The following is a 19290-nucleotide window of genomic DNA, read 5'->3' on the forward strand; positions in this document are numbered from 1 at the left end:
ACCACATTTTACAGCTCTGCACAGCCCGTCACCACTCGGCTCTACTTGCTTCAACCCGATGGACGTTCTGCTTCGACCGCCCTTCATCTGCCCCCGCCCACACCTGGTCGTCATAGCGACCGCATATCTGCCCTCCACCCATGTTCTGAAATAGGCTATAACATAACGTTACAATTAAATCCATACACAGAACTTTTAAACTGTTTATGAAATACTGGTGCCTCTAAATTACCTACAGTGTGTGTGTGTGTGTGTGTGTGTGTGTGTGTGTGTGTGTGTGTGTGCGCGTGAGAGAGAGAGAGAGAGAGAGAGAGAGCAGTGCATGACCACAGTCCTTGATCCTGGCCTGAGCAGCCAGCTCATAGCATCACAGCATGTTGGGCGGGTGTTACAGTGTACATGGGCAAAAGTGACAATCGACCAGGAGAATGGATATCACTTTGTTGTTAGTCAAAACTCACAAGCGCTGCTAAAGGGGCGGGCGCGAGGGACGGGGTTTGCGCTAGAGTGAAGCCTCTACCCCCGCGGCCTCTCACCAGGCAAAACCGCGGCTTCACCAAGCGCCTGCGGCCTAGCGGAGCCGACGCAGCACTAACTACACAAGCGCTTCAGAGCAGCGGACTTTTGGACAATTGAAACCACCGCGCCGATTTTATTTCACCAGAGGCGAAGGCAGCAAAACAAAAGACTGATGGAAAAGCATAATAGAAGAGAAGAGAAGGTAAGTAAACTGGTATGCAGCGCTGCATTGACAGTCAGTAGGTTAGAGAGTAAACACGATTCTGCCTGACCAATCAGTCGTCTACAATGTTTTCACGTCACCGTATGAACCCGGGTTGCCAGAATAGAACCCCGACGAGGCAGGTACTAAAAGTAGCACCACTCAGCCCCAAATCAAACCGAGCTGGGCCGGTTTATACCGGTGGGATGGGACCAAAAGTCGAGTCGAGCGGAGCGGGACCGCGCTACTAGCTGCGGTGGGATTGGGCCATAAGGGGCGGAGGCAGGCTGTTCCACAGTTTAGGGGCCATGGCCTCAAAGGCTCGGTCGCCACGGGTCTTGAGGCGTGTACGAGGAACCTGAAGCAGGTTTAGATCATTGGATCTGAGGGAACGAGCAGAAGTAAGGGGGTGAAGTAGGTCCGAGATGTAATCAGGTGCCTGAGAGTGTAGTGCTTTGTAGGTGAGGGTGATGATTTTGAATTGGAATCTATAGGCAACAGGTAACCAGTGAAGTGACTTGAGTACCGGGGTGATGTGACAACTCCTGTTTGACCTGGTAATTCGACCAATCAGAACACAGCTTTCACATATCTGGAGAACCGTTCATCCGGTCGACTTGAAAGTTGACGTGTGCACTGATGGATACCCGAGAAAGTGCATTGTCGAATTTCATGCAATTTGACCAAATGGGGGGAGGGGAGGGGGGGGGGCAGGGCAAGCCGCAGGAGGATGGGGGGGGGGGGGGGGGGGCAGGGCAAGCCGCAGGAGGATGGGGGGGGGGGGGGGGGCAGGGCAAGCCGCAGGAGGATGGGGGGGGGGGGCAGGGCAAGCCGCAGGAGGATGGGGGGGGGGGGGGGGGTTGAAGAGAGGGAGAGCATGATGTGTGAATGGGGGGAAGGTGAGGGGAACAGCACTGCACTAGTGGTAAATCAATTTGATTTGATTTAGACACTGCAAACTCCATGTTTGACAAAAAAAGAAACTCAAATCTAACTTTACCTTAGATACCAGGATGGCCGAGAGGTTAAGGCGTTGGACTTAAGATCCAATGGACAAATGTCCTCGTGGGTTCGAACCCCACTCCTGGTAAGTTGTTACTTTAGTATGTTTATGAAGTATTTCTCTGTACTGTCTTTCTCCTTCTGAGTATAACACCGGGATTGCACTGGTTGCATTGCGTTGCGTTGCAGGCAGCTGTTCTCCGGTTTTGCTCCGTGCTCTGTGCTGCGCCAACACCGGCTGCGTGCAAAGCACGTCACGGCTCTGCTCCGCCAGACAGCTAGAGTGACGAGACCCACAGGTTATCACTGTAAAATCGAGCGAGACATTTTGTATGTGGGATAAATACAACGACAAACAGGCAGAAGATCATTGTTCCCAACTGGAGGAGCAGAGGAGGGGTGGACTTGCTTGGTGTTGTCCTTGTAAAAAAGATGTGTTGTGTCATATATTATTTTGTGGTTTTCCACTTCAATTATGAACTTTTCCTCATACATGTTTGTCCTCTGGCTTGATATTGAATGCTGTAAACACCTCTGCCCTGTTGATTTCATGCCTGGCTCCGCCCAACTTGCTGCGGCTTTGCTCCGTCATCCGTGAAAAATAGAACCCTTGCGTATCTTTTTCGGAGAGCTCCGGATCGTCGGAGCTGGGACGGAGTAGACACGCAACGCAGCGGAGTAGGTGGGAGTTGACACAATGATTAGAGTGGAAACGTATCGGCTCCGATGCCGTACCGCAGCGCAGACGGACCGAACACGGACCTAGTGGAATGTAGGCGTAAGCCGCAGGAGTCCGGAAATCATCGATGCTAACAGTCCTGGTTCTTCACTGTTTTCGCCTATAGGAGTTTTGAATGAGTTTTTGGCGCAATGCTTCTAATGATCTCTCTGGGCAACGCAAGCTTAATCAAATGCGAACCAGTGTTTAGTAATATCATCTTCACACACGAGGATCACTTTTATGAGTTTTGAAGCTTTTACGTGCCGTTAAAAGGGCGGCTAGCTAGCAAACGGCTAAATGAGACTACACTGTTGAGTCGATGGGGATATATACGTCAATAACATCACCACTTCAAAGGACGAACACGGAAATTCTCTTTCCCTCACCTGGTTCAGCCCGTTTAGCCCGGGGGTAATCGGTGCACACATCCAACAACAGTCCAGGTTGAGCGCTGACGTGACGTGGAAGCCTATGCGACAGTATGTAGTTCTGGATTAGTTTAGCTCGAGCTTTTTACTTCTAGGGCTCGCATTTACGCTACAAAACTCATGAAAGTGGTCCTCATGTGTGAAAATTATCCGACTGAACTCTGGTTCGCGTTTGATTAAGCCAGCGTTGCCCAGAGAGATTATTAGAAGCATCGTGGCAAAAAACCCATTCAAAAATCCCATAGACAGAAACAGTGAAGAACCAGGAAGTCCGGGACTTCCGCGTTCTGACTACAAAAATACGTCATCCCTGCGGCTCTCTATTTTAAAGCTGCCTTCATATGATAAGCAATCTACTCTTCTCTCAGCGGGAGGTAGAGCAGAGAAAGCTCAGTGGTAGCCGGTAGGTAGCTCAAAGTTTAAATCATTTGAACTTTGAGCGCAGCACACGGTGGAAAATTCGATGCCAAGGGTAGCGCTGCCACATAGTTGGGTGGCACCGCTCTCCCCATAGAAAACAATGGCACATCCGCTGTTTTACCGCGGATCATGTGTGGGCGGGGCTTAAGCCTTTGGAGCAGCCAGGAACCAAAACAGTCAAGTTATGAGATTATTTTAGATTGTTTATTTGTTGCTTTTTCGTGTTAGACGGGGTCCGTCAAGCTCAACCCAACCACCCCGGAACGCAAAAATAGATAAGGAAAGCAATTTCTTACTCAAATCTTTTTAATGAATTATATTTCAAATTGAATGCTTACCATGTAAGGTCAGGAACTTTACCACAGGGAGAGAACTGTGGTCATTTTAGGATGAAATTCACCACCCCGTCACGTTTTATTGTGACGGAGATGGGATACTATGAATCATTTTAAGAATGTTATGCCTGAGGTGGAAAAATATGTTTTCTTGGATGATAAACATTTCCTTTCATGTTGTGGATTTCAAGAAAAAAGTTTGCTCTTGATGAAAATTTTGAAAATGTCACGGTGGAAACCGTACTCGTTTGGGAGAATAACCCATTTGCCATCATAAAAAGGAAGAGTTGTAACTATGGTGTAATTAAATGTGGTACATAAACGGCGTTTGCGTGCGTTTACTTCACTACAGCCCTATCATGCACCAAGTTGATTTGCTTAATTGCTAACAACTTCTGACAACAGGCACACCGTCAAATAGGACCAACGTTAGTTTGTGTTACGTAAATCATCAGTATATAAAAGGGAGCGGGGCCTCTGTCTGTTTCTCTGTCCCACTGATGACATCATCAGTGATCTCATAAATTCACTCACACACACGGCTATAGTTCAGTCATGATGTCACTGACACACACACACACACACACACACACAAGAGAGCGACTGAGGGAGAGGGAGAGAGAAGGGGGAGAGAGACTGAGCGAGAGGGAGAAAGAGGCGAGGAGAGAGAGGGGAGAGACTGAGGGAGAGAGAGGGGGAGAGAGACTGAGGGAGAGAGAGAGAGGGGAGAGACTGAGGGAGAGAGAGGGGGAGAGAGACTGAGGGAGAGAGAGAGAGGGGAGAGACTAAGGGAGAGAGAGGGGGAGAGATACTGAGGGAGAGAGAGAGAGGGGAGAGACTGAGGGAGAGAGACTGATGGAGAGAGAGAGAGGGGAGAGACTGAGGGAGAGAGAGGGGGAGATAGACTGAGGGAGAGAAAGAGAGAGGGGAGAGACTGAGGGAGAGAAAGAGGGAGAGAGACTGATGGAGAGAGAGGGGAGAGACTGAGGGAGAGAGAGGGGGAGAGAGACTGAGGGAGAGAGAGAGGGAGAGAGACTGATGGAGAGAGAGAGAGGGGAGAGACTGAGGGAGAGAAAGAGGGAGACGAGAGCAACTGAGGGAGAAAGGAGAGGGGGAGAGAGAGAGAGAGAGAGACTGAGGGAGAGAGAGTGAGAGACATTGTGCATGCGCTAATAGGGGAGGCAAGGCCACACAACAGCTGAGCTGCGGGCGAGGCCGCGCAGTGGCCAAGCTGCGTACGCGAGCTGTAGGGCGGGCGAGGCCGCGAGGTGAGCCCTCACAACGGGCGAGCCTAGGAATCGAGCGCATGCGCGTTTTAAAAATTGGCAAAGACTCTGCAGCTTGCCAGACACCCGGCTCTGTAAGCGTGTGTTTCTATGGACGTGACGCCCAAAGAAACACACGCTTACAGAGCCGCCCAGGGCGTCCCAGTTGAAAAATGTGAAAAACTATATGTACAGTGTGAGAACGCATCTTAGCTCTCTTAAAGTCGAGCTGAACCCAAGAATGACTTTTCTTTTATTTTAGTTCAAATACCTGGGTATGCAGTGCACCTATTTAATAATGTATGCAAAACAAATCACAACAATCTAATTTCTTTAGTTTTTCACACTTTTTCACATCAAAAGTTTGTTTTTCAAGATTTCATTGATAACAGTAATGTACAGTTTGCTGACGTCACCTAGTACTATCAAATTTCTACCCCATTTCAACCAATCATATCACGAAATGCAGCTGTCAATCAAATCTTCATTTCTGGATAATTTTCTCTTCCAAATGAAGTCGAAAATGGCGCCTATAGTGCCTGTCATCTGCCAGAATTCCTATCCCATAAACTAACTACTAACTACTTGGCCAATTGTTAGAAACATGAACAAAAAACAAAAACTATAATCTCTAAGAATGCAAAGAAATGTAACTGGCTCGTTAAAACGCGCATTCCAGGGATATCGTATCGTTACAGCAGCGATAATGGCACGCGCATCTGAGAGCTTGGTTGTCAGGGGTTGCACCTCGGAGATTACAGGCCGACGTGCTGCACTCTCCGCTCGGCAACACGAAGGCAGCTGGCTGCCTGCGGCTCGCTGAGCTCCACTCCTCTCGTCAAAAGGCTCTTCCCGTGGGGAGCGCCACAACACACTGAATCCCACTCGATTTGGAGGCGGAACACGCCAGGATTGGCCAAAGCCCAATCCAGTCCCCAGAATTGTCAAATAAAATCATCGACATGATGACCTGCCTCTCAACCTGTCATCTTAGACAAACTATGTTTTCAGTCTGAAATGGACTCATTATGCACGTGACGAACAGGTTCAGTTCGACTTTAATATGTCCCAGCTGGCGCGTACAGATGTGATATATTCTACAAATGATTTGAAGAATTTAGACACCGCACTGTCAGAGACAGAGTTTAGAGACGTGTATAGATCATATTTATACAACGACTACAGTCGTTAGAAACAGACTGAAGCATAAAAAGCCCACTTTTTGTTGTTTTATTGATTTCCAGAAGGCGTTTGATCTTGTTGATCACGACCTCCTTAAATATAAGCTTCACCAAATTGGGGTAAATGGAAAGTTCCATCAAGCTATTACCTCAATATACAAACAACCTGTTGCCTGTGTGAAAGTGAAGGATTATTTTACAGAATGGTTTTCTACTCTCTCTGGTGTCAAACAAGGGGATGTTTTGTTTCCAACTCTATTCGCCGTTTTTATTAATGATTTGGCCAGAGAGATAAAGCAACTGGGGAAAGGGGTATTATGTGGTCAGGTAATTGTAAACATCCTTCTTTACGCGGACGATATTATTTTGCTTTCAGAAAGGGAAGAAGATTTACAAATGATGCTGATATGTGTTAATGAGTGGTGTAAGAAATGGAGATTGTGTATTAATCAAAAGAAATCACAAGTAATGCACTTTAGAAATCCAGGTAGAGAGAAAAGTTATTTTCAGTTTTGTATTGGGGACAAACAACTCGAGTTTACAGATAAGTATAAGTACCTTGGTTTGTTTTTTGATGAATACATGTCGTTTTTCCATGGTGTTTCTGTTCTAGCAGACTCAGCAAGCAGGGCATTGGGAGGTATTATGGGTAAGACTAAAATGTTGAGAGATATGGGCTACTCTACTTATTCGAAATTGTATCAAACGTGTGTATGTCCTGTCTTAGATTATGTTTCGGGGGTTTGGGGTTTCAAAAGGTTTCAGTTGAATGAACGAGTCCAGAATCGAGCAATCAGATTCTACCTGGGACTTCATAAATATGCCCCCATTTTGGCAGCTAATGGAGATATGGGGTGGGACTCCTGTGAAATTAGGTGGAAGGCCAGTATGGTGGGTCTTTGGAACAGGCTGCTGGGTTTACCACCCAACAGGGTGGCTAGCCATATTTTCTTTTGGGATTTGTTTGCTGAAGGGGAATGGGTTTCTGAACTGTATGACTTACTACAGGAATGTGGTCTGGAAGACCATTATTTTCAAAGAAAAACTGTGAATGTGGAGGAGTTTAAAAATCGAATCCGGGTTAAATGTCTACAATCCTGGGCTGAAGAAATTTGGCAAAAGCCAAAATTAAGAACATATTGTTTATTTAAAAAAGATTATAAATGTGAAAAATATGTTTTGTATAATTTGTCCAAAAGTCAGAGATCGCTCTGTGCACAGATAAGATGTGGCATCCTACCATTACATATTGAAACAGGAAGATACAGAGGGGTAGCTGAGGAGGATAGAATATGTGAATACTGTGAGTTGAATGAGGTGGAGAATGAAATTCATTTCATTTTATATTGTCCTTTGTATCATGATTTGAGAGAAACAATGTTTAAAAGAGTCCATACTCCTGAGCTAAATATGATAGATAGTGAGAACGGAGTTCTACTCGAATATCTTTTTGATAATATTTTTGCATTCTCTGAATTTCTTTCTAAAGCGTGGGACAGGAGGAGAAGGTTGACGTATAACTGATAAATTATAGTTTATTTTTTTGTTTGTTTTTATTTTCGTATTCTATGTGCAGGTATGTATGAATGTATATGTATGTATATTTATAGGCATATTATGTCTGCATGTATATATACTCTCTAATTTGGGCTGCACTGAAAGCTTCTGGTTGGGTAACATACCGGAATGTTATGTTTTGTTAAATACTGAATGTTGATGTGTCTGATAATCCCATGTGGGATGGGTCATGTAATTGTCCTGACACGAAAATAAAATATTCATTCATTCATTCAATAGTTTTACTTGGTCAACCCAAACGGTTCAGATATATTTAGAAACAGGAGAGCGCACATAACATTTCACTCAGACCAAAACCTTAAAAAAAAATTGATTTAAAGAAAATATTTTTGTGCGATTTGCGGGCATTTTTCGGCGAACGGCCGGTGGGAGGCTCAGGAGCTTCGCCACATAAACGTGCTAGAGCTGAAGGCGATTCGCCGGGCTCTGCCTCAGGACAAGCCCATCATCAATGGCGCCGTGGGCCCATTGTTGGTTGGGAGCTCTCTTGGGGACCGCACTGCCGGACAAGTCCGCGTGCGGCCAGACTCGAAAGAGAACGTTGCCTCCGCAGTCCCCCCGGCCTGCGGAGGTAACGCTTCCAGCGGCTCACACATGGGCACCATGTGCTGATTCGCTCGGACAATAGGGCAGCGATCGCCCACCTGAACAAACAGGGCGGTCTGCGGTCGGGGGCGCTGAACCATAGCGGGGATTCACCTGTGGGTGTATCCCCGTCTCCTTTCAGTGTCAGCGGTCTATCTGCCGGGACGGCGGAGTTACGACCGGCCTGCTGTCTCGAGGCAATCCCCGTTATACGGAGTGGTGCCTCCACCCTCGGGTGATGGAACAGGTTTGGGCCAGGGTTGGTCGTGCCTGCGTCGATCTCTCGCTTCGCGGCGCGCGACACACTGCCCACTGTGGTTCTCGATCCAGGAGGACAGCCCGTTAGGTCATGACGCGCTAAAAGCGCACGCGTGGCCGAGGGAGGGGCTCTATGCGTTTCCCCCGACCCCCCCTGATCCGTCAGGTGTTGGACAGGGTGAGGGAACAGCGCCTCCAGCTCGTTTTAGTCTGTTTGGCACAGGCAGACATGGTTTGCGGACCTGGTCTCCCTGGCGCAAGATCCGCCCTGGGCATTGCCGGTACGGGCCGATCTCCTATCCCAGGCGGAGGGGGAGGTGTTCCACCCCTCCCCAGGCAGGTGGAAGCTAGCGGTCTGGCTCCTGAACCGGACCAGTTGCTAGCCCAGGGCTTGCCTGATAATGTGGGATGCACTATGCAAGTAAGGGCGTGGATCCAGTGAACTGCAGTGTGCGACCAGTTCTCTGTTTCCTTCAGAGCCTGCTTGACGCGGGTCAGTCCCCGCAGTCGTTTAAGGTGTACGTAGCCGCGATTCTGCTTGCCATAGGGGAATTGAAGGGAGCCCCGTGGGGGCGTACCCTTTGGTCTTGCACCTCATGAAGGGGGCGCGTAAACTGCGCCCGCCGTCGCGGTGCGTTTTTCCCCCCAAATCGGACCTGGTTACGGTGCTGGACGGGCTAACGGGTCATCCGTTTGAGCCCTTGGACTCCGCCGATTTAAGGGTTCTGTCTTTAAAGACCGCGCTGCTGCTGGCCTTGTCGTCAGGAAAGAGAGTTGGTGACCTGATTGCCCTCTCGGTGCAGCAGGCCTGTGTGGTAATGATGGGCGCAGGGTTACGTTGCGACCTAACCCGGCTTACCAACCTAAGATTATTAATGTCAGCTTTAGGTCTATGGTCATAGACTTATCAGCATTCTGTCCCCCGCCGTTCAGTTAGAGACGGGCGAGGAGAGACGTTTGCTCATGCTGTGCCCCGTAAGGGCGCTCTCGGCCTATGTGGCCAGGACGCGTTCTTTACGCATTACAGATCAGCTGTTGGTTTGCTTTGGGCAAAGGGCCCAGGGCGGGCCCCTTTCCAAGGATCGCTTATCACACTGGATAGTGGAGGCGATCGCGTTGGCATACTCTGCCGTGGGCAAGGTTCCCCAGGAGGGTATCAAGGCGCTTTCTACGCGAGGTGTTGCGACATCCTCTGCGTTGTTGCGCGGTGTGTCGGTGGAGGACATGTGTGCCGCGGCCTCATGGTCCTCTCATCACACTTTTGTCAGGTACTACAGTCTCGACGTGTCCGGTGCGCAGTTCGCGCGCGCGGTGCTGTCGGTGGCAAGAAAGTAGTATCGTTGCCACTCTAGACGGTTAGGCATAAACGTTGCCATATGGCCGTGGTTCACCGGTGCCTTTCGGGTCGCCCTGTGGGGTGCTCCCGGCAGCAAGGTCGGTTGAATGGAGGCACTAGTGAGAGCTTGAGTTCGAAACGAAGTAAAACATTAGGGTTGTGCTACAACCCAGGTTTTACGAGTGAGAACGAGAGCTCTCACTACCCAGCCTTGCTGTGTCGATGCGTCACGGGGTGCGTCGGATCTCAGCGGGCTGGAAGAAATTAGAGTGATTATTCCCTGGGCTGGCAGGACGTGACGTAGTCACGTGGATCCGTGTCAGTCCCAGGGGGTACCACGCCACCTACGGGTGGGTGGTCAGGTTTTAATGAAAAGTAATTTTGGAGCAAAATAACAGTTTTCCATAGGGCTGCGTTGCAGCGTTTAAGGCACTAGTGAGAGCTCTCGTTCTCACTCGTAAAACCTGGGTTGTAGCACAACCCTAATGTTTTTCCATGGTGTTTCTGCTCTAGCAGACTCAGCAAGCAGGGCATTGGGAGTTATTATAGGTAAGACCAAAATGTTGAGAGACATGGGCTATTCTACTTATTCGAAATTGTATCAAACGTGTGTATGTCCTGTCTTAGATTATGTTTCGGGGGTTTGGGGTTTCAAAAGGTTTCAGTTGAATGAACGAGTCCAGAATCGAGCAATCAGATTCTACCTGGGACTTCATAAATATGCCCCCATTTTGGCAGCTAATGGAGATATGGGGTGGGACTCCTGTGAAATTAGGTGGAAGGCCAGTATGGTGGGTCTTTGGAACAGGCTGCTGGGTTTACCACCCAACAGGGTGGCTAGCCATATTTTCTTTTGGGATTTGTTTGCTGAAGGGGAATGGGTTTCTGAACTGTATGACTTACTACAGGAATGTGGTCTGGAAGACCATTATTTTCAAAGAAAAACTGTGAATGTGGAGGAGTTTAAAAATCGAATCCGGGTTAAATGTCTACAATCCTGGGCTGAAGAAATTTGGCAAAAGCCAAAATTAAGAACATATTGTTTATTTAAAAAAGATTATAAATGTGAAAAATATGTTTTGTATAATTTGTCCAAAAGTCAGAGATCGCTCTGTGCACAGATAAGATGTGGCATCCTACCATTACATATTGAAACAGGAAGATACAGAGGGGTAGCTGAGGAGGATAGAATATGTGAATACTGTGAGTTGAATGAGGTGGAGAATGAAATTCATTTCATTTTATATTGTCCTTTGTATCATGACTTGAGAGAAACAATGTTTAAAAGAGTCCATACTCCTGAGCTAAATATGATAGATAGTGAGAACGGAGTTCTACTCGAATATCTTTTTGATAATATTTTTGCATTCTCTGAATTTCTTTCTAAAGCGTGGGACAGGAGGAGAAGGTTGACGTATAACTGATAAATTATAGTTTATTTTTTTATTTGTTTTTATTTTCGTATTCTATGTGCAGGTATGTATGAATGTATATGTATGTATATTTATAGGCATATTATGTCTGCATGTATATATACTCTCTAATTTGGGCTGCACTGAAAGCTTCTGGTTGGGTAACATACCGGAATGTTATGTTTTGTTAAATACTGAATGTTGATGTGTCTGATAATCCCATGTGGGATGGGTCATGTAATTGTCCTGACACGAAAATAAAATATTCATTCATTCATTCAATAGTTTTACTTGGTCAACCCAAACGGTTCAGATATATTTAGAAACAGGAGAGCGCACATAACATTTCACTCAGACCAAAACCTTAAAAAAAAATTGATTTAAAGAAAATATTTTTTTCATTTTTTTTTTTTTTTTTTTGTCCTAGTGAAATGTTCTATGGTCTCTCCCGATTCTAAATATAGCTCAACCGTTTGGTTTGACAAAGTCAAAAAAGTGGGCGTGGTTGGCGGCAGTGTCTGTCATGATAGACCCTTTTCACAGCTGCCATTTTCTGTCTAAAAGGCAGGATAAACAGTAGTATGAAGCGATGGCTGTCACATCCCCTGAAACGAGCACGCCAGGCTACAGCAGAGGAACTGTCCGAGGTGCTGAAACAGCCAGAGCGTGCGGAGGCACAGGCCGTTGCTGTCCGTGGTACTAGGCAGCCATCCCGTGCTAAGCGGAGCAGCGGGAGAAAGCAGCCTCTGAAAACACAGTGACATAATTCTTTGCTAATTCCTTATGATCTTCTGCACCTGGTTGGCCGCCTATATAATCATCTCTGCTTTCAGACACCGTTGCTGCTCGTTGAACCACTGCTGCTGTGTCACTGCCTGTTCCTGCCTGAGTTCCTCTGTGAAATTATTCTCTGGACTGATCCTGCTTCCTGGGGAACCTTTTGAGCCTCTGGACTGTTCCTGCCTGCCTTATGATCCTTTTAGTTTATTGTCAGCCGCCCGACACCGTTTAGGCTGGTTTCACTCTTTTCTTGTTTATTTTTGTGAACTTTGAAAGTCTCAGTAAAAGACTTAAAACTGACTTTGACTCTGTCGTCTCTGCTCCTGGGTTCAATATCACAGCATTACAATGGCGCACAGTTGCATGATGGTGCCCAGGTGGGTGGGCGGTGTCTGTCTGTCAGTCATGATTTTGGGAGGCTGCAGAGCGGGCGATTTCCATAACTGCAGCCATGGCGCATCATCTCCAGAGTCTCCACCCTACGACCTAGTTGTTAAAATGTGAAGTTGTGTGTGTGTGTGTGTGTGTGTGTGTGTGTATATATATATATATATATATATATATATATATATATATATAATTATATATATATATAAATATAATATATAATTATATATATAATTATATTATATATAATTATATATATATATATATATATAATATATAATTATATATATATATAATTATAATAATTATATTATATATAATTATAATTATAATATATATATACATATATATTATATATTATACGTGCGATCCCAGAATCCCTTGCGTGTCATCAGCTAGATCCATTCAGATGGCTTGACCACACCAGCATGGCTACTGACTATCGATAGTTAGCAACGACAATTGTGTTAGGCTCCAAAACGGAAATCCAAAAAAAGACATTTAAACTAAGATAATACAATGGTTATCGTAATTTCTACATCTATATTAACAAGGAAATATTTCCATTTGTAGGGATGCTTTTTTCCTCTTCTTCTTTTGAATTGACAGACTGGATGGAGCTTTGGCGTATTGCTGCCCCCCACAGTCTGAAGACGTATCTGCTTTTAAGGGGTGTCCCATTTTAAAGTCGCAAGATAGCCCTTAACACGCAGTTTTGAGGGCTACTAAGATTGAGGGTTGAGCTTGAGGGTTAAGATTGGGCATTGATGCAGCATTTGTGTGTGTATCGCTTTAAGACGGCGAACCGCGTCATACGCTCATCAGCATACAAACTAATACGTGTCTCGATACCCCCGACCTTCAGGCCTGCAATACCTGGGTGGACCACGTATTTTTAAGGCAAGGGGCTCGAGAGCGACGGCGAAGAGGGCCGGCGAGAGCTATAGCTATATAACTATAGCTGGTCTTAGCGCAAAAAAAACTCTACGCCAGGCGTACGCCTGAGCGCAGACAGTATTCTCTGGCGCAGTGCAGGAAATCCTCACTTGGATAGGCCCATTACGCACGGCTTGTGCGCAGACACACTTCCCTCCTCAGAATGCCATGTTGATTTTCAACTAACCTACACTGCAGAAAAAAACACAACTTGATTTAACAATGATAATTTGTTTGTCATTGTGCGAAAAAGTGATTTGCGTTTTGAATTGGATTACCAGGGGAATGAGGGTCTGGCGGGGCGGGAGTCTGTGTGTAGTGCGGGGAGGGGTGATTTTAAGTGTTCGGCTAGTGTGCCGTGTCCTGGAGGCTCCCCGGAGAAGGTGTGAGCTGGGCCGGGTAGGCAGGCTGGATGGGTCGGTGCCATTGTCGGTGCACAGGGTGGGTAGAGGCACTGAGGCAGTGCTGTGTGCGGCCCCGCGGATCTAAATCAGTTTCTGGCAGCAAATCACTTTTTGACACAACACCGGCCAGTAGGCTATACAGTAACCTCTCTCCCTGCAATTGCACCATGCAACAATAGCTTAACAATTCTGGTATAGGCTATTGAAATAGGCTAGAATTAAAGTCTCACACATCCCTACCCTATTAAAGAAACAAATATTTTTAAATGTGTATGTTATAGCCTATATGAGCGAAACGACTAATTAATAGGCTACTAATTACAAAAGCATCAATTTTCTTTATGAATCCAAACTGGTTCATCCTCCAATTCTCTCTTCCCTCTCCCTCTCTCTTTTCTCTCTCTCACTCTGTCACTCTGTTTGCACTGAGCAAGAAAGAAGCTGCTGTCACAGACGTGATGGCAGTGACGCTGTGGCTTTTAAGGGGAGGGATCTCACCTTGTGAATCCTGTTATGGGCATAAACACGCCTATGGATGTTTGCACCGAGATGACGTTAAGCGCAGCGGCCCGACATGCCCACAATTAGGGCTTTGCGTGGCGCTATTCCAGCACAAAACGGGCGCTAACGCAAAATGACCACCGTTGCGAAGATAGGGCCCTTAGTGTCACCAAGGGATCGGTTTTGGGTCCTATTTTATTCGGGGCTTATATGCTTCCCCTAGGTCTGATTATTAGACAATTTGAAGGTGTTGCTTATCACTGTTATGCTGATGATGTTCAGCTGCACATTTCTTTCGAGCCAGATAAAATGGACAATCTATCTGTCCTGTTCAACTGTCTGTCAGCCATTAAGGACTGGATGGCCAATAACTTTCTCCAGTTGAACCCTGACAAGACCGAGGTCCTTATTGTTGCCCTGGACAGTATTGTTCCTAAGGTTGCGCAATGTATGGGGTCTCTTTCATCTTCAGTGCGAACCAAACTCAGGAACCTTGGAGTTGTTTTTGACCAAAACATGTGCTTAGACAAACATATTAAGAATGTGAGCCGGACTTCATTTTTTCATCTTAGAAATATTTCTAAACTCCGTTCTATTGTCTCTCAAGCTGAGCTAGAAATGATTATACATGCCTTTGTATCTTCTCGTTTTGACTACTGCAATGCTCTTTTCACATGCCTTAGCAAAGCATCTTTGGACCGACTACAAGTGGTCAAAAATGCTGCTGCGAGGCTGTTGACCAAGTCCACTAAGATATGCCATATTACCCCCATTTTAGCTCACTTACACTGGCTGCCCATCAAATTTAGGATCCAGTTTAAAGTTCTTATTTTCACTTTTAGAGCCCTGCATGGTCAAGCACCTGCCTACATCTGTGATCTGTTACATCCCTACTCCACTAGCAGGCCACTTAGGTCTTCGGACCAGGGCCTTCTAGCTGTTCCTCGCTCGAGGCTTAAAACTAAAGGTGACAGATCTTTTCAGTCTGTTGCTCCCAATCTGTGGAACGCCCTTCCACTAGCCTTAAGATGTGCTGCCTCCATCGACATTTTTAAAAAGCAGCTAAAACGCATCTTTTCAGTTTGGCTTTTACTTAGCCTCTTGTTTATCACTGTGTATTACTTGTGTTGCATTTGATTCATTCATTTCTGTATGATTCACTGTTGTTTGATAAATTGCTGATTCATTGTTTTAACTGTATTTGATGATGTGAACTGTGAAGCACTTTGTGACCTTGCTCTGTGAAAGGTGCTATATTAATAAATTTTACTTACTTACTTACTTACCAGTGTGACGTAACGACTCAATACCAAGAATTAACGCCACTTGATTCTGCCTTTTCTTTAGAGCGGTAAAAAAATATATTAGCACTTTCACTTTCATTTTGTAATATATTTTTTTATTTCTGAATGCTCTTTTCTTTCATCTATTTGATGTAAATCACTTTGAATTGCCTCTGTGTATGAAATGTGCTACCAGAGGGCAGAAACGACTAGCGTTCCTACACACACACACACACACACACACACACACACACACACACACACACACACACACACATATGTTAGTCTGGATTAGAGAGCAGATATTCAGTAGAGGATGCTACATCAGGCTGGATGTATCTGTAACTGAGTGTGCTGCATGGTTAATAAATAGCTGAACTTGAAGAACCAACATTTCTTTATTTCTTTGAAGAATTAAAGTGACCACAGAGATCCAACTTGGCTTTAAAAGAAAATAGCGGCTGAAACAAACATTTCTGCCAATATGACAGGCCGATAAAATTATACCTTAAATGCAACAGGCCGTTATCAAGAATTCCACTCTGGGAAACTGTTTTCACTTTTTTGCATTTTCAGGCACCAATAACGACATTCCCATGTAAAAGGAAGGCACTAACAAAAAAAAAGTTTGCCGTTTTATCCAGGGAGCATTGCTGTGTAAACAGGGCCTTAGCACAAAATAACTTATAACTGTATTATTATTGTTAACAATAACATAATAAACTTTGTCTCCAAAGTTAAAGAATTTCCATCCAACGCACACAGGGATAGTTCAGTTTGTTTGAAGTGGAGTCCTATGAGGTACTTGCATACAGTCAGTGTTCTACATGCAGTAGAATGCAGCCGGCGCGGTTCCAGTTTGGAGAAATTGAGACCGGCTGCGTCAGGCAAGTAGAGCTGTGTGCTGAGTGTGAAGGAGGCCATGAGCAAAAATGTAAAAAAAAAAAACAACAACCCGGAAACAGAGATGCCAAGTTGACTTGAAAAGATGTAATTTACTTCCTGTTTTTAGCTGAAATGTTCACTGTAGCCAGGTGCGGCAGTACCTGCTAGTACAACAAGTGGAGTTGCGTGCCTGGCTACATTGAAGATTTCAGCTCAAAACAGGGTGTAAATGATGTATTTTCATTTCAACGTGGAATCTCAGGGCTTGTGGAGACTTGTATTATGCCAGGTGAGCAGTATAGAAGCATTTTGTTGTGTTGTGTTGTGTTTGTTGTTTATCTCGTTCTTGCTCATGGCCCCCTTCACACTCAGCAGACAGCTCTACTTGCCTGACGCAGCTGGTCTCCATTTCTCCAAACTGGGAGCGCGCCAGCTGCATTCTACTGCATGTAGAACACTGACAGTATGCAAGTATCTCATACAACCCCACTTCAAACAAACTGAACTATCATCCCTTTAACACGTTTCTTCACAAAAAGAAGAAAAACAATCTGATGCATGCTTTTAAAACATCCTACTAATATAATTGGGCAAAAAGTTGGCACGACCCAGAATTGTTCACTTGCTCAACTGTGCATGCACAAAGAGCATGCCAGTAGAGCTGTGTCTGAGAAGAGGGCGAGACCTCGAGGGCAAGCCAGAGGCACGGTAGAAGTGAGTGATGCCAGTTCAGCTCTGTTTCTACTTATCATAAACAGGTAACCCAAAAAATATATATAATAATAAAAATAATACAAAATAAAATAAACAGGTAGTCCGGGGAGTGCAGCAATAGATTCCCTGCCTACCAGAGGCTCGCAGGTTCGAGCCCCCGTGTTACCTCCGGCTTGGTTAATTGTCTGGGAATCGGGCTAAAGGGTATGTGTGCTGGTCACTGCACTGGTCGGTCGGGGGGCCTGTCCCCTGTGATCCTCCCACACGCTACGTCCTGCCGGTGAAACTCTGGGGTGTCAGTGAGAAGTCCTTGTAACTGCACATGTATCAGAGGAAGCATTTGCAACTCTCCCCAGATCGGCAGAGGGGGTGGACCAACGACTGGGAAAACAGGGGGAATTGGCCAAGTACACACCCACACACACAAAAATATATCTATTTCAAAATGAAACTAGATCGAATAAACTGGATTTTTGTTCTCAGCCAAACTGATACAACTTTGAATCAAATTTAGGTGTGTGAGTTCACTGTGCAGAAGGTTCCTGTCATGGTGGACAATGGCTTGTCCTCACTGAGAGATACACACGCACGCACATGCACACGCACACACACACACACACACACACACACACACACACACACACACACACACACACACACACACACACACACACACACACACACACACACACACACACACACACACACACACACACACACACACACACACAGACTCTCTCTCTCTCTCTAACTGGGTCTAACAGAGACCTTCACTGGTATTACCTTCAGAGTGTTTCCATCTTCCACAGTGGAAAAAAAAGGAAACAGCCTGTCAGTGAAGGGATGTCTGAAGGTGTGTATGTTGGTGTTAGTATCAGCATCAAAGAATGACAGCTTTCCTCTGTCCCAGTCAAGATGCACGCTGACCCTCTGGAGCTTCTTCTTCACTGTGAGATCAGTGACTATACCTGATGGAGAGACTGCACTGTATTTACCATAGGTAAAGAAACGTATTCTCCATAATGCAGACAGTGCGAATCCCTTCCTCTGACCCTCTACGAACACACCCAGTCTCCAGCCTGTACAGTGTCCAACCTCAACATCCCAGCGGTGATATCCAGACTTAAAGCCCTCAGAGCCCAGGACACTCCAACACATGTCAAACCTCTCTGGATTGTCAGGAAGCTGCTGTCTCTCTCCACGGCTCACACTGGTCAGATCTTCAGAGACGATCAGGTTTGGATGGGCGGTGTTTGGGTCCAGAACCACAGGGGTGTAGGAGACCATCTTCCCCATCTTGTGCCAGACTGTGAAGCTCAGGTTGCCCAGGTGTTTGGCTTCGTCTATCAGAGCTCCTGAGACCAGCTGTGGATCCTCCAGCAGGGAGCGCTGGACTCTTTCCACTGTAGCCTTGTAGTTCTGCAGGACAGAGATGTCTTCAGCCCTCAGCTCCTTCTCTATGGCTTTGACTGTGTCAGAAAGAGCTGCTATCTCTCTGTTCAGACCCTCAATCTTCTCCTTCATCGTCTGACTCTTCTGCTCCTCTTCCTCCCTCAGTGCATTGATCCTGGCCTTCTCTTCCTTTTGTAGAAACTCTTGAAGGGACTGCTGAAGCTTCTTAAACTCCTCCTTAATCTGCTTCTCTGTGTGTCGGGCCTGGACCTTAATGTGTTTTGCTGTTTGATCACAGTTTCCTTTAACTTTATTAAAGAGCTGCAGTTTCTCATTTAAGGTCTTCAGAGATTGCTGGAGTTTGTTCTTGTGATGGCGTGCAGATTCATGGATGGTAATGGATCTGATTCTGTGGTGGTTGTGTGTGTCTGAATCCAGACAGCGATGACACACAAGCTGCTGATGGTCCAGACAGAAGAGCTTGAGTTTCTCAGAGTGCAAACTGCAGAGAGGCTCAGACTCTGCTGAAGCTCTCTGATCTCTCTCCAGTAAGAAGGCCTCACACATGTTCTTCAACACCAAGTTACATGGTGGTGGTTTTCTTGAAGATGCAGCCCTACAAACTGGACACTCACGCATTTGGTTCCTTGTCCACCATCTCTGCAGACAGGCTTTACAGAAGCTGTGGCTACATTCCAGGATGACAGGATCTTTAAAGATGTCACAGCAGACAGTACAGGAGAGATGCTCCTCTTGTCTCCAAGAC

At 46.0% G+C, this 19290-nt stretch overlaps 1 protein-coding gene across 1 annotated transcript in view; it reads right to left on the minus strand.

The window, feature by feature from the left end:
* Positions 1-17879: 17879 nt before the first annotated feature.
* The window catches only part of LOC310777396 (nuclear factor 7, brain-like), a gene marked incomplete at both ends in the record, with an annotated part of 1413 nt that continues 2 nt past the window's right edge, over positions 17880-19290 (minus strand). The window contains one exon of the mRNA XM_083637723.1: positions 17880-19290. This exon is cut by the window's right edge and continues 2 nt beyond it. Within this exon, the coding sequence (XP_083493849.1) occupies positions 17880-19290 (1411 nt within the window).

This window comes from Poromitra crassiceps (assembly GCF_964638095.1).
Source record: "Poromitra crassiceps genome assembly, chromosome: 5".
NCBI lineage: Eukaryota > Metazoa > Chordata > Actinopteri > Beryciformes > Melamphaidae > Poromitra > Poromitra crassiceps.